This window comes from Gossypium arboreum, chromosome 3 (genome assembly GCF_025698485.1).
Source record: "Gossypium arboreum isolate Shixiya-1 chromosome 3, ASM2569848v2, whole genome shotgun sequence".
In the NCBI taxonomy this organism is placed as follows: Eukaryota; Viridiplantae; Streptophyta; class Magnoliopsida; order Malvales; family Malvaceae; genus Gossypium; species Gossypium arboreum.
This window is the reverse complement of record NC_069072.1, coordinates 62,989,737-63,005,038: the sequence shown is the minus strand read 5'-3', so window position 1 is coordinate 63,005,038 and position 15,302 is coordinate 62,989,737. Positions and strand designations below refer to the sequence as shown.

At 29.1% G+C, this 15,302-nt stretch overlaps 1 protein-coding gene across 5 annotated transcripts; it reads left to right on the top strand.

Moving 5' to 3' along the window:
• The first annotated feature begins 974 nt into the window (after window positions 1–974).
• Window positions 975–14,595, top strand: LOC108469008 (prolyl 4-hydroxylase 1-like). 5 transcript variants are annotated; one of them, XM_017769901.2, is made up of 12 exons: window positions 975–1,101; window positions 1,625–1,672; window positions 2,105–2,173; window positions 2,650–2,702; window positions 3,227–3,292; window positions 4,161–4,235; window positions 4,725–4,799; window positions 12,629–12,699; window positions 12,778–12,829; window positions 13,324–13,410; window positions 13,614–13,706; window positions 14,284–14,595. In XM_017769901.2, the coding sequence occupies exons 1-12, from the start codon at window positions 1,038–1,040 to the stop codon at window positions 14,389–14,391; spliced, it is 861 nt and encodes a 286-aa protein (XP_017625390.1). In that variant the 5' UTR covers window positions 975–1,037; the 3' UTR covers window positions 14,392–14,595. The 5 variants fall into 5 exon arrangements, with proteins under 5 accessions (XP_017625390.1, XP_017625403.1, XP_017625412.1 ...); XM_017769914.2 differs by having other exon boundaries at window positions 1,622–1,672; window positions 13,624–13,701; XM_017769923.2 differs by having other exon boundaries at window positions 1,622–1,672; window positions 13,624–13,706.
• The last annotated feature ends 707 nt before the right edge of the window (window positions 14,596–15,302 follow it).

The following is a 15,302-nucleotide window of genomic DNA, read 5'->3' as shown; positions in this document are numbered from 1 at the left end:
TTACGAAATACGTTTGAAACTGAAGAATGAGGCCATGCCCATGGAACGTAGGAAATCTAGCCGCGGTTGAACATATTTCTTAATTCGCTTATAAACAAATTAAAAACATATACATACACCTAAAAATTAAGATATAATAAATAATGAATTGTATAGTTTAAAATTAAATAGTAATACATGAAATATAAATGATAATAAAATAAAAATAAATTAAAATTAATTATTATGATGTTTTTATTGATTTTAAATTGATGTCAAGTTAACTTTTGACATCACTTAAAAAATAAATTAATATATACAATTAACGAATGTAATAAAATGTGCATAATAAAATTTAATATGTAAAAATATTAAAACAAAATTTTAATTGAGTGGTAAATTAAATATTTTTTACCTAATTAGTTTGGGTTCAAATTCCACAAATTATATATTTTATTAATTTTTAAATAAAAAATTAAAATATACTCAAATAATTTATTTTATTTATGAAAATATATTTTATAATTTTCTTAACTGAGATTATCACCGATGAACTAACTCAATAAAAAACTTAACAAATGTATATATATATATATATATATATATATATATATATATATAATTGATAGAGATAATAAAGTATACATAAAAAATTGAAATGTACAAAAATATTAAAACAAAATTTTTATTGATAGGTAAATTAAAGATTTCTTAACCCGACAATTAGCCTAAATTCAAATATCACCTTACATATTTTTTTAATAAAATATTAAATTATATTTAAATAATATAAATTATTTTAATTATGAAAATATATTTTAAATTTTTATAATTAAATTAATGACCTATACTACATCAATTCAATAAAATAATTAATAAATAAATAAAAATAAATGTATATATAACTGATCAATATAATAAAACAGGCATAAAAAATAAAAAATAAATTTCCTTTTAATTAAATGATAAATTAAAAATTTTATTAATGCGATAAAAAAATAGTTTTTAACGGTTCAAACTCAGTTTTTTTTACCCGACACAAGCAACTTCCGTAGGCGATGGCTCCTGCTATGAAGATCGTTCTCGGTTTATTAACCTTTGTTACTGTCGGAATGATTATCGGTATGTCATTTCCACCCAATTCCAATTCCAAATTTACATTTTCCTTTAAAAAAAAGTTCTATTATCTCTCAATCTTTCAACTTCAAACATCAATGGTGGGGTATCTCTTGTTCTTTTCTCTTTCATCAATGTTGTCTGATTTCCCACCATTTTTTTAGTTTTAAATTCATGGGTTTTGTTTTTTTTCTTCCTTGAAATATATCTTCCAAACCATGAAAACCAGAGATTTAACTCAACAGATCGATGCATTTGGTTGAGACACGAAATGGGGTTTTGGCTGGATTTTTATTTTTATTTGATTACGTTCAAATAATTTTATCATATTTTTGTTTCGGTATGAGCGAATTTGTGAAATATTTCTTATTATTATCACTTGTATTTTATGTTTGAAGAGAGAAATTTCAATTCTGACATTGAAATTTGTATTAGCATTGAAGCAATGGATTAGATTTTCAATTGTTTTGCTGCTTAGATTTGTTGTTATTCTTCATAAATTAATTTTTATGATATGGGAAAATAGCAGGTGCTTCGTTTCAGCTAGCATTCATACGAAGATTAGAAGATTCATACGGTATTTTTTATCATTGAATATATATATATATATGTTTGCAAAACTTCTCATGCAACAATTGTGGTATTTCAATTTTTTTCATGTAATTAAAAAGTATTCTTGACCAATATGATAGAGACTTAGAATGATGTGAAACTTTATGTTATATTACTAAATCCAATGACCCTTTAGTTAAAATATAAATCATATAGAAAATTATACAAGTGTTTAAACTTAGTTTTACATTAACCTAAGTGGATCTCTCCTATATATTGGTACAATGGTTGCAATCTAGAAATAAGAGAAGGGCTGCAGACACATTTCTGTCTGACACTTACATTTGAATCTAAATCATAGGAAAGTGCAACTTTTGTAATGTTTTAGCTAGCATCATCTTGAATATTTCTTTCCTTAATTTTTATGTTTTTAAAATTCTCCTCTCTTCTTTTATAGGTAATTATCACTTTCCTACTACAAAACTGCATACAAGGCAAAGTGATGGTCATCTCAGGTTGCCAATAGGTTGGTACGGTTCTTACTTTACCTATGTTGTTTTAATTTTTCTTTTTCTTTAACTGTCAGTCTTTGATACTCATGTGATATGAGTATGTGACCATCAAAGATCTTCCAAATATATGAAAAGTTAAGAAAAATCTGCCTATACTAGTTTTGAATACATACTCATATTCGGCATGCACCCGAGTCTAAGTAACAGAGGTTCTTACCTTATTATTCCGAATCTTTATCTTCTTTGAAGAATCTATATCTGATACTCGTTTTCAGCACATCCAGACATGGATTCAAAAGTATGATCTTCCAAATATATAGGAAATTTTTTGATCATATCCATACTAAACACATACCAGGCACTCACATTTGAGGTCTAATAACATCTATTCTTCACTGTTCTCAAACAAAAAAGTAATCGAATGTTTTTCAGCATAATTGAACTTTGGATGAAGAATCTTATAAGTTCTAGCCATATTTTAATTTTTCAGGTTTGAGTCATTGGCATGGTGATCAAGAAGCAGAAATTTTGCGTCTTGGATATGTATGTTTTTTACACTCAACCATTCGTATATTCATGTCGTGTTTCATATTTTCTAGTTTCATAATTGTGTTTAAGATATTCTTTAATTTTTATAACCTTTGACATGCCAAGAATCTGGATTATGAATATTTTGACATTTTCATATATTTGTGTTGTGTTAGCAGTTTTTTTTTTCTTTTTTTTTTTTTTGAGTGTGTGTGTCGTACAACTCTAATATATCTAGTAGAAGAATAATTGAGTCAAGGTTTAAGCTATTAGAAGCTCAAGCTTGAGCATGTAAAAAAATTGTGGCTCTAAGCTCGACTTGAGCTGGATAGAGTTTTATTTTTAAAACTCAAATTCTGTTCAAAATAAAGATCAAACTACTTGAGCTCGCTCGATTTAATTCTACTTTGTAGGATTGATTTATTATATATCTTTTATGTTGTGTAAAATAAAATTGATCTGGAAGATGATTCTTCTTACACTTTTTTTAAATGGAAAAGAAAAATTTATTAAATTTTTATTTTTATTTTTTGATGTAGGTCAAACCTGAAATAATTAGCTGGTCTCCTCGAATTATAGTACTTCATAATTTCCTTAGCAATGAGGTATGTATTTTATGTTATTCTGTTATGTATCTTATCTTATTCTATTTGTCCTTTTTTTTTCTTAAGTTTTGTATTCAATATTTTTGTCCAACATATGACAATGAAAATATTACTTTCAAGGATCCTTTAGATACATTGAAAACTTTTAAAAAGTTTGATCATATCCATGTCAGACATATAGTTGGGATGATAATGGAGCAAGATGAACTGACTTTTTTTCTCATCTCGATCCCAACTTTGCTTTCATGCCAAATCCAATTGTATTTAATCTTTGAACTCCCAAACCTTACTCTGAAATGGAAAAACTTCTCACCCCATCCCTAAAGCCTACATAATACTTTATATCAACTTTATAAAAAATAAAAATGCTAATTAAAATATAAGAATAATCAAATACGTATTATAAAATCTAATAAAATTAAGAAAAATGCTTAATTGAAAAATATATAAATAGTTACAAAAGTAAAAGAGAAGCATTTTAGTTCATATTTTAGGATAGGACAAATCTGATCTAAGCTTGACCTTAATCCAATCTTGAAAATTTTAATTAAAACCTGCCCTGCCCCCAAACTCGATTTTTGAGAAAAATGCCCTTATAGGATTGAGTCGGATCAGACCCGGACCCAATAAGTTTGGATTATTTTGCTAACTTAGCATGATAGACTTTTTACTATTATGTTATGATCTTCATGCTTGCTTGCCTCTATTCCTTTTGTATTGCCTTCGAAAATTTTTTAATTTTTGGTAGGTCTATACTTAGAAGATAGTAAAAGAAAATATTTTGGCTAAAAAAGTTGTAATTTGATAAGTTTTTTGTATCAATACTACAATATAGGATTTTTGGCTTCACTCTTGATGATCTCTGCAGGAATGCGACTACCTTAAAGCCATTGCCCTCCCTCGTCTTCAAGTTTCTACTGTGGTGGATGCAAAAACTGGGATGGTACATTTCTCTTCTTTTTCTTTCCTTGAATTTGTGGTGCCTCATTATACTACTTGAACTTGGATTTGATATTCGAACATGGGTGGGTCCATTATAAGTATGTTTATTTTTTTCCCAAGTGTTCTTATGCATTTAGATTGCCATTTCCTCGTACTTACGTCCAAATATGTGTTGGACATGAATACTTAAAGTAAAATAAAGAATCAGATCTAAATGTTGAATTTAAGTATGCGTCTTTTGTGTAAAGTATACCATTTTTGAAGTTCACTTGGAAATTCGTGATGGGAGATCTTCTCTTACATTGAAATCGAGAAATCTTGATTGAGAGCATATCAACCAAGGTAGTAATTGATCTTACATGATAATGATACTTAAAATATACATAAACATGAAATGAACACATGAATTGTTGGTTCTATTCTTACCTTTGATAACTTTTTTTTCAATGTAAGAATTGATCTTACTTAATAAATAGCCTTTGTTTCTCAGGGAATTAAGAGTAAGGTCAGGACAAGCTCTGGTATGTTCTTGAGGCCAAATGAAAGAAAGTGTCCAATGATACAGGTTAGATTTCTAGTTACTTTTCACCAATATAAATTCGCATCCTCGATGTTTTCGACTTACTTGGATTTGGAGATGATCATTGGATATGAGTGAAGAATTGAGGGAAAGAGAAGTTTTTTATTTATTCTACAGCAGTATATTACATCATAGTATTTTTAAGAAAATATTATACACAAAAAAGACAGAAACTAAATCCTAAATTTAAGGGATTTGTCTCCTAAATAAATGGATCCTAATATCAAGGGGTATCAATTATCCAAGGTAAAAAATTACTAAAGATTTCTTCTAATCTCCACACTCCCCCTCAAGTTGGTGCATAGATATCTAGTATGCCCAAGTTGTTAATTAAGTACTCGAAAAATGGCTTTGACAATCTTTGGGTAAGGATATCTGCAACTTGTTATGAAGTTGGGATAAAAGGTAAGCAAATCATTCCGGCTTAAATCTTCTCTTTGATGAGGTGTCAGTCAATCTCAACATGCTTTGTTCTGTCATGTTGAACTGGATTATGAGCCATACTAATTGCAGCCTTGTTATCACAATAGAGCTTTATATGCATGGTTGTAGATTTCTTCAATTCTTCCAATATCTTCTTTAGCAACATTATTTCATAAATCCCATGAGCCGTAGATCGATATTATGTTTCAACATTGCTACAAGCTATGACACTTTGATTTTTGCTTCTCCAAGTAACTAAATTTCCCCAAACAAATGTACAGTAGCCTGTGGTGGATCTTCTATCTGAATCAAACTTGCCCAATCTATATCTATGTAAACTTTGATACCTCGCTGCTCATTTTTCCCTAAAAATGACTCTTCTCCTGGAGGACCTTTTAGATATATCTCAATATAAGGTAGACTGCCTCAAGGTGTTCTTCATGTGGTGAGTGCATGAATTAACTCACTTAACTGACAGCAAATGCAATGCTTGGCCGAGCATGCGATGAGTAAATAAGTTTTCCTATTAATTTATGATATTGTGCCACATCGACTAGTTTCCCTTCTTTGTTTCCAAACTTTAGATTAACATCAAATGGTGTCACCGTTGGCTTGCATTGACTTATTCTAGTTTTTTTAAGTAAGTCATCAACATATTTTTTTTCCTATGAAACCTCCAAACCTCTTTTTGAATGAGCTATATTCATGCCCAAAAATTACCACTAGCTTCCGAAGTCCTTGATCTCAAATCCAGAGGCCAATTTTTGCTTTAATAGTTTTGCTTCATCATCTCCTATGAGGATGATATCAAGAACGCATACAATAAGAATAGCAATCTTCTCTTCATTTGAGTGTTTTACAAACAACATAGTATGATTAGCTTGCCCTTGAGAATACCCTTTTTTTTAATGAACATGGTAAATCTCTCGAACCAAGTTGTAGGTGATTGTTTTAAACCATACAAGGACTTCCTTAATTTGCACATCTTTGCTGCAAATTCTTTTTCAAATCCAGGCGGTGAATCCATAGAAACTTCCTCGTTTAGATCCCTATTGAGGAACACATTTTCCTGATCTAGCTACTGAAGAGGCGAATCAAGTTTCACTGCAATTGAAAGAACTCTGACAGTATTCAACTTGGTTACTGGTCTTGTCAATCCCATAGGTTTGTGTGAAACCTTTAGTAACCAACCTCGAATTGCATCTTTCAATCAACCTATCTGTTTTGAACTTGATTGTGAAAACCCATTTGCATTCAACCGTCTTCTTTCCCTTTGGTAACTCTTCAATTTGCTGCGTGTTATTCTTTACAAGAGCTTTCACCTCCTTGTAGATAGGCTCTCTCCAATACGGAACCTTTAGGGCATCTTGTATATTCTTAGGAATATTCAGAATAGCTAGTTGCGAGGTAAAAGGAAAAAAGCAAGTGACAAATTTTTGTAAGAAACAAAATTGGACAAAGGGTATTTAACACAACTCCTCACTCTTTTCCTTTTGGCAATCGAGAGATTAATATTAGATACAAGATTAGACTTAGTAATATTTGACTTAGTAACTAGGGGGTCATTATGAGAAGGGATAATGTCACATTTGGTCCTGCACTTTCATAAAATGTCCAAATTATTATCTGTACTTTCAAAATGTCCAATGTGGTACTTGAACTATCAATGTGTGTTTTTTTATGTTGGTGTTATTACGTTAGTGAATTGCTAAACCAGTCAATGAAAATTTGATGCTTAAATTTTTTGTTCTCAAATCATCGAGTCCAAATGAATAATATAATATTATGTGAAAGCTAAATAAAACAATAAATTAAATTTTAAAACAAATAACTAAGCATATAGTTAACAAAAAGAAAATACTAAATTTACAGGAAAGTACATGTACTTCCATGGTTAATAAAAATATTATTTCAAATGGAAAGCTCTTTGGAGAAGATGACTATTTATTTACTTAAATGGAGAAGAGAATGTTTTTGCATATGTAAATTTAGTATTCATTTCTTTTTATTTATCATATGTTAATTTTTTTAATTCACTTTTTATTTAGGTTTTCACATAATGTTATATTATCCATATGAACTTGATATTTTGGAAGAATTTGTATCAAATTTTCATTGGTAACATATAGTTAACAAAAAGAAAATACTAAATTTACATGAAAGTACATGTACTTCCATGGATAATAAAAATATTATTTAGAAATTAATTAAAAATATTATTTCAAATGGAAAGCTCTTTGGAGAAGATGACTATTTATTTACATAAATGGAGAAGATGACGTTTTGCTTATGTAAATTTAGTATTTATTTCTTTTTATTAACCATATATTTAGTTATTTGTTTTAATTTAAATTTTTATTTAGTTTTCCATATAATGTTATATTTATCCATATGAACTTGATATTTTGGAAAAAAAATTTGTATCAAATTTTCATTGGTTGATTTAGCAATTTACTAACGGTGTTAACATTATGTACCATAATAAAACACATATTGATAGTTCTGGTACCACAGTGGACATTTTATGAAAGTATATGTATCATTATAGAACACGATATTTTCAAAGTACAAGTACCGCGATGAACATTTTATGAAAGTACAAGTATCAAATGTGACATTATCCCTTATAAGAATTCCCTAACATCATGAACAATTTGGGGTGTAGATTCTTGGCAGATCTCATTTCCTTGACTCTAATTCATCCTTGAATAAACAAGCAATGCCTTGGTGTTTGTTTGAACATCGTTCTCATCTCTAGCAATGTTATGAGATGGTTCTACAAGGTCTTTATCTAAGCTATCATTTGATTCTATACTTATTTGAATCTTTGGCTCAAAAAGCTTTTCAAGAGAGTTAGAAGCTTTTCAAAGAAGGTAATATATATTGAAACAAGTATTCTTTTTGTTTGTCGATCATAGCACTTGTATCTTTTTGTGTTGATGCATATCCTACAAAAACATGTTTTCAAGCCTTAGGATCTAACTTCCCACAGTTTCTACCATGAATATGAACAAACTACATCCAAATTCCTTCAAAGGTAAATTCACTTGTTGTCCTAAACATAGGGTGTGATAGGCTCGGGCCCGAAAGTTTAACCATGTCGATTTGAACGCATAACGGTCCGAGTTTGAGAAAGCCTGAGCTTGATAAAGCTCAATCTCGAGAAAGTCTGAGTCGGTAAGGATCCAAGTTCGAGACTAATTTATCCTAAGCTCAAGATAAATTCAATTCGAAGCTTGAAATGGCTTGAATTTATAGCTCAACAACTGAAATAGGCATTAATAATTAATATAATTATATTATATATTACTCTAAATAAAAATAACATATAAATAAATGATAATTATTTAATTTATGAAGATGTATTCATAAATATTACATATATTAAAATTTTATTAATAGCAAAAGTAATTAATAATAAATTTTTATGTTAAACTATAAAGTGGAATAAATTTTGAAATGTTAATTGAATATAACATGTTTTTAATTCAATAATTATATATGTATAATAAATATATAAGACTAATAATTATTCTATTCTATAAAATTTAAATTTAAATTTAATGATAATATAAAATATATAATGATATAATATATATTAATAATATAATAATTAGTTTTATAATTATAAAAATAATTAAATATGGTTTGTTATGAAATATTAATAACATCAGTAATAAAATTAATTTTAAATCATGTTTCTTCTAATAAAAATATTTTGAAATTCATATACATATGATATAATCATAAATGTGACATATAATAACTTTAATTATTTTATATAAACTATTTCTACTAAATATATATAATATTTTTATAAGATCAATTTGGATTGTGTTATCATCATAGAAGTAAAATGAATTATTATATTCAAAATTAAAATATTTATAATTTAGAATATTTGAAATTATTTGAATTTGTCAAAATCCGTTGGGCCCGATCTGAATCCAAAATAATCTAAGCCTAAAATTATTGGAACGTAAGTGCATAATCGGATAAACCGAAGCAAATATACAAAGTGCATAATTGGCCAAACCGAAGTATAAACCCGTACAGTTAATAGGGTAACCAATTTCCAATATCATCACACAGTTCAATTTACATTCCATCATTCTCAATTCATCATCAATTTACCATTTCAATACAACATATAACATGCTTTAACTCAATTTCATACCAGGTACCACATATCAATTAAATCATGTTATTTTTATTTCATTTAATTTAGTCCTCTTTCTTGATATTATATATTAATCACCACAATTTAACTCATAAAAATATTATATGCTTATGTCATTACTAAATCATGCAGTTTAACATGAATATGCAGTAATTAGATTGATCTCGGGTCATAGAGATACAAACCAAAAGCTTGCGTCACTCGTCGTTGGCTCTCGCATTTCCTTTCCTTCTCGACAACTTGGCGTTGTTTTTAGCTATAAATAATAATTCAATTATAATACATCAATTTTCATCCAAATCACATTCATACAAAGATAAATATATTTTTTAATTTATTTAATTTAGTCCCTGAATTCGGAACAAACATAACTATCGATTTAAAGTTTCGGATTAAAACTCAATTTCACATACTCATTAGGGACCTATTTTCTATTGCTATCGAAATTTCATAATAATATTGCATTTTCTTCAATTTAATCCTTAATGTATAAAACTAACAATTAAGCTCTACAATTTAGTTCTTCTCATAAACTAAGCTTAATTTCTATCAATTTTACACTTACTTCATCCAATTCTCAATAATGGCAACTTTCAAAAAAATTTAATAGTTTCACAAATTGGTAGGACTAGCTAAATCAAGATTTAATGACTTCAAATGTATAAAAATTATAAGAAAATGACTTCAATTACTTATAATCAAGTGATTGAATGCTAGCTTCAAAATGGTGTTTTCTTTATTTTTTTCTTCTTCAATATTCATTGAAGGTTTGAGAAAATGACAACTTTGTTATCATCCCACTAACTTTTCTATTTATATTAAAATTAAATGTTAATTAAATTTAATTAATTAGTTTAATTTAAGTGACCATCATCATTAGTGTCCACTAACGTTTAAGGAACAATGGTTTAATAACCATTTTGGTTCTTTTGGATTATTGCTATCTAAGTATCGAAACCTTTTCTTAATTAAAATTCTATAGCGATTATACTTTTACAATTTTGTCTTTGGGTATTAATTAACCACATTTGTTGGGATCGCCGATACCCCCTGTGGCGCAGCGAAAAAATTATCCTAGCGAAGCCATGTACGAGGAACGAAACGGGTTGGACTAGAGTTGAAGATATACTTTCTCAATTGAAAAGCGATTAAAGGATTCTGCTGATTTGATGTCGATTCCAAGCCTCAACGAAAAACGTCTCGGCCTCTACGTAGTCCACCTAGTCAACCTCGAACAGAAAAACTTTTTGAACAATTTCAAAGAGAATTCAAATATGGCTGCTAGACTCTTTTTTTTTTTTTGTAACCCTAACACATTAAGGGATATCTTTCTTTTATTTATTTTTGATATCATATATAAGAAAGAAAAACGAGATTATTCTCTTATTATTAGAGAAAACAAATGGAAAGTCATGAAAAGGATTTTATTCTTTCCAAAAGAATATCACTTTCCATGTCCTTTTATATTTTGACCGAAATTATTATTATAATTGTTTATATTAATAATTTTGGTAAAATGTATAATTAATAATTTCTATGAATCAAATTCATATATTAATATTAAATATGTTCTCTATTTGTGTGCAACAAGTTTGTACGTATAATATGTTCAATATTTAATCATCAAATTAAATTAATTTAATTCATGTGATAGCTAAATACAATACCAAATGTATTTGAATTTTGTTCGCTTCAACTATAGAGTGTGACCATGTAGAATCTTGTGCAGCTACGAAAAAAAGTCAATTTTTATATTTCGCATCTAATTGACTTGCGGAAATATGATAATTTCCTTCATGAATTATTATAAACCAACTCGTTGGATTCACGTGTTACCTGATCTTCTATTTCTAGGCCCAAGCCAATACCTCCAGGAATTTGAGGAATTTTCTATTGCCCCTTTTAATAATATTGTGACTATTACATAATAATTCATTAAACATACTCATAGCGGGTCAATCCAATGTGCTGTTCTCTAACAGCTACTCATGTATTGAGTAATAAGGCATTGTCATTATTATAGTGACACCATTTCATTGTAATATACCATGGCTTGGTTTTTGTTCAAATATTTTAGAAAAATTTTCAAAGTTTAAATAGGTTTCTCTCATAGCCTCCTAAACATCTTTGCAATAGGAAGAAAAAGATAAGGTTTACCTATTGAAGGTTCCATGGAGTTAATTAGCCGAGCAATGATCATAGAATTCTTGGACCACCATCCACCTATCCGTTTGTCATCTTCTTCTGGTTTCTTCTTATGCCCTGTCGGATATTCAAGCTTCCCCTCCCATCAATGGCCAACTTCACGGATTGTGCCCATTCCGGGTAGTTTTTTTTTTTCATTCAGCTTATGAAGGGTCAGCTGCAATGAATGATGAGATGGATCTCCCTCAAGACTCATGGTTCTCTCTTTTGTTGATGCTGGTCTACTACTTTTAGAAATAACTGTTTCAGCTATATACAATGGGAAATTTTGTTCTAGCTCTGATGCCATGAAGAATTGAGTGAACGAGACAATTTTTTACTCATTCTATAGTAGTATATTACATCAAAATATTTATGGGAAATTATTATACACAAAAATTAAACGGATCTTAATATCAAGGGATATCAATTACCTAAGGTTAAAGTCTAATCTCTACAATGAGTATGCATTCGACATGGGTATCCACAGTTTTTATCTATTTTCTCATGTGTAAGGAAGATTGCACTCTCATACCCATTTCCAAACATGTTAGACTTGAGTACTTCAAGAAAAATAAAAAAGTAAAAGAGTAATGTTGTAGAAGGTATTTATTAGTAGCTAAGGGGTAAAGCGTACAAGCATTGGTCCAAATTGGCATATAAATGATGATACCAAATTTATATTGTCAATGTTAATTGGATTTGGATGTGTTGGATACCCATATGCAATCGACATGGGTATATGTGTCAGATTCTCAATAGCTATTATCTAAATGTGTTGGACATGGTTGTCAGATGCAGTTCTTCTCTCCAATGTAAATTCTTATCATTATGTTTTAGATTTTGGATGCATTCTATGGTACTTGGACTTGGATGACTGTCACATATTCATATGTATAGTTTCAATATGCATGATAGATTTCCATTTCTAACATTTCAAGTTGTTGTTTACATCTATCCTCTCCAATTGCTTAATAAATTGTGTAATCAAGTGTTCTCCTAACTTTTTGTTTCTTTTAATCTCAAGGCAATTGAAAAGCGGATTTCAGTGTTTTCTCAAATACCAGCTGAACATGGGGAGCAAATCCAAGTTTTAAGGTTTGGTTGATGACATATTATTTGTGTAAAATATTTCTGAAAAAGCATGAAAACTGAATAACATCTAATGCATCACAGGTATGAAAAGGATCAGTTTTACAAGCCCCATCACGATTACTTTTCTGATCCTGTAAGTGATATTTTTTTCTCAAAATTGACTTGGTTAGGGGTATAAACTAGACATTTGTGCTCATAAGTTACTTGGGTTCAGCTTGAGAAGTTCAGTCATTGTGGCGTTGAGTTTGAGTATCCTAATGTTTAACTTGAGCAGCTTGTGAGTGTAACTGAGCTTTTGTATTTTTAGTTCGTATTAAAAAATACTCAACTTCAAGCACAAATAATCAAACTTGGTGTCAAGTATGAGAATTTAGCTCATTTTTTATTAGTTAAATGAGTTTAATCAAAGCTTAATTGAGCAAACCTCAGGCGATATTTATCTCAAATTGAGTTCAAGTCCAACTGCAAGACTTGAAATTTAAGTTGAACTTGAATCCAAATTTCTTATAGCTTTGAGGTAACTTGGCTTGATTACATCAAACATTGTCTATCTATTGGTCGGGATTAGATTTATATCTGTTCTTGTGATGGTGGAATCTTGATCCTTTTGCTTTGCCACAAATGCAGTTTAACATTAAGCGCGGTCAACGAATAGCAACTATGCTCATGTATCTTAGTGATGATGTTGAAGGAGGAGAAACATATTTCCCTAGGGTAATTCCTTCTTTCATAAAAAAAAAAAGATACAATGAATTGATGTGTACCTTTCTAAGGTTTTACATGTATCCATATCCTATATTCATATTTTAGACATGAGCATTGAACACGAATACTGTTCCAAAAAATAAGGAATCTGAGCAACATACGGTGCTTTACCTTTCATTGCATTATTTTTTAAGTGTGTTATGTAATCTCAGGCTGGTACAGGCGATTGTAGCTGTGGTGGGAAGGTTGTTAAAGGGATGTCAATAAAACCGATAAAAGGAGATGCCGTACTTTTCTGGAGTATGGTTTGTTTCGTTCTTCTCAATGTATTTAAATTGCCAGTTTACATGCCTGCCTATACTTGTGGTTACAAACTAAAATATTGGATTGAAAGTCAAAACCATCGGATTTTCAGATTCTGGTTGGACTGGATAATTCAACCATCAATGAAAATTTAAAAAAAGAAAAAGAAAAAGAATTAAAAATATTTAGGAAAATAGACTAATAGTTATTTACATTACGCCTCATGAGGTTTCATGTTTCAGTTTAGCTACTTGTTATGTGGTTTCTATGCTGAATATATCGAGGGTTATACATCATGTAATCAGACTAGAATATGGAAAATACCCTTACTACTTTTAGTTTTCGTATAAAAAAGTTAGAAACATAGCCCTTGTGAGATTGGACTGGAAATCAAGATACACAATATTTTTGGTTCCGGTAAATGTTTCTGGACATTCCTTGTTGGAATTTGCCCTACTTGATTGCATTGTCCAATATCTCATACTAGAAAGGGTACCTAGTAGGATACCTTAAGTTTGAAGTGATTAAGATTTCTCTGATTTGGTTATCTTTGTTGGTTGCATTGCTTGCTTCCGGTAGGGACTCGACGGGCAGTCCGATCCAAATAGCTTGCATGGAGGATGCGTGGTTTTGTCAGGTGAGAAATGGTCAGCAACAAAATGGATGAGGAAGAAACCTAGTTCTTAATTTTAAATTCTTAACCTTCTTTCTCCACCTATGTATAGAAATTTATCTTGGATTCAGATTAGATATCGGATACGGGTATCTCTTCCACGAATAATTTTTTAAAAAAGATTTTCATAATATTATTTTTGAGAATTGTATCCCATGCCAGTATGAAAAAGCCACTGGAACAGCATACCTAGTAATTTATATAATGGTTTTTTCAAATCTGACTCGCAATTCTTTTTTATTGTTTAAAGATGGTATAATGATTTTTTACCTCTAATTTTATAAAAATTATTTTAGTCATTCATTTAATTTTTCATCTCTTTTAATTCTTAAATTTACATTTTTATTAAATCACTTTAAAATAGATGTAAATGTTAATATTTTTTAACTTTGTTGAGGTGACATACATGTGAATTGTCACATAGATGATATTAACATTTAATTTTAGAAAAAGCTTAAAACAATATGAAATAAAAAATACATTAATATGCTTATAAAATTAATGGAACCTCCGACTTGATGATGTAATTGTAGCAATATAGTCATCTAACAAAAGTACTAATATGTTAAAAAATTAATTAAAATTTAAAAACTTGAAGCAACATATAATAAAAAATATAAATTTGAATAGGAAAAAATTGAACACGAGAATCAATGATGTATTTGCAACTATCTAATCATCTAACTAAAGAACTAATATGTTAAAAATTAATTAAAAAGTTTAAAAGTTTAAAACAATATAAAATAAAAATACAAATGTGAGTAGGAGAAAAATGAAACCCAGGATTGAAGGATAATAATACTAACATTAAACAATTTGCCAAAGCTAAAACGTGTCTAGTTGAAAGTGTTTCCCTATCATATTCATTAAAAACGAGTTCAGCTGGATTAGTTTTCCTTTTCTTCTCCAAAATTGGCCTAATCTA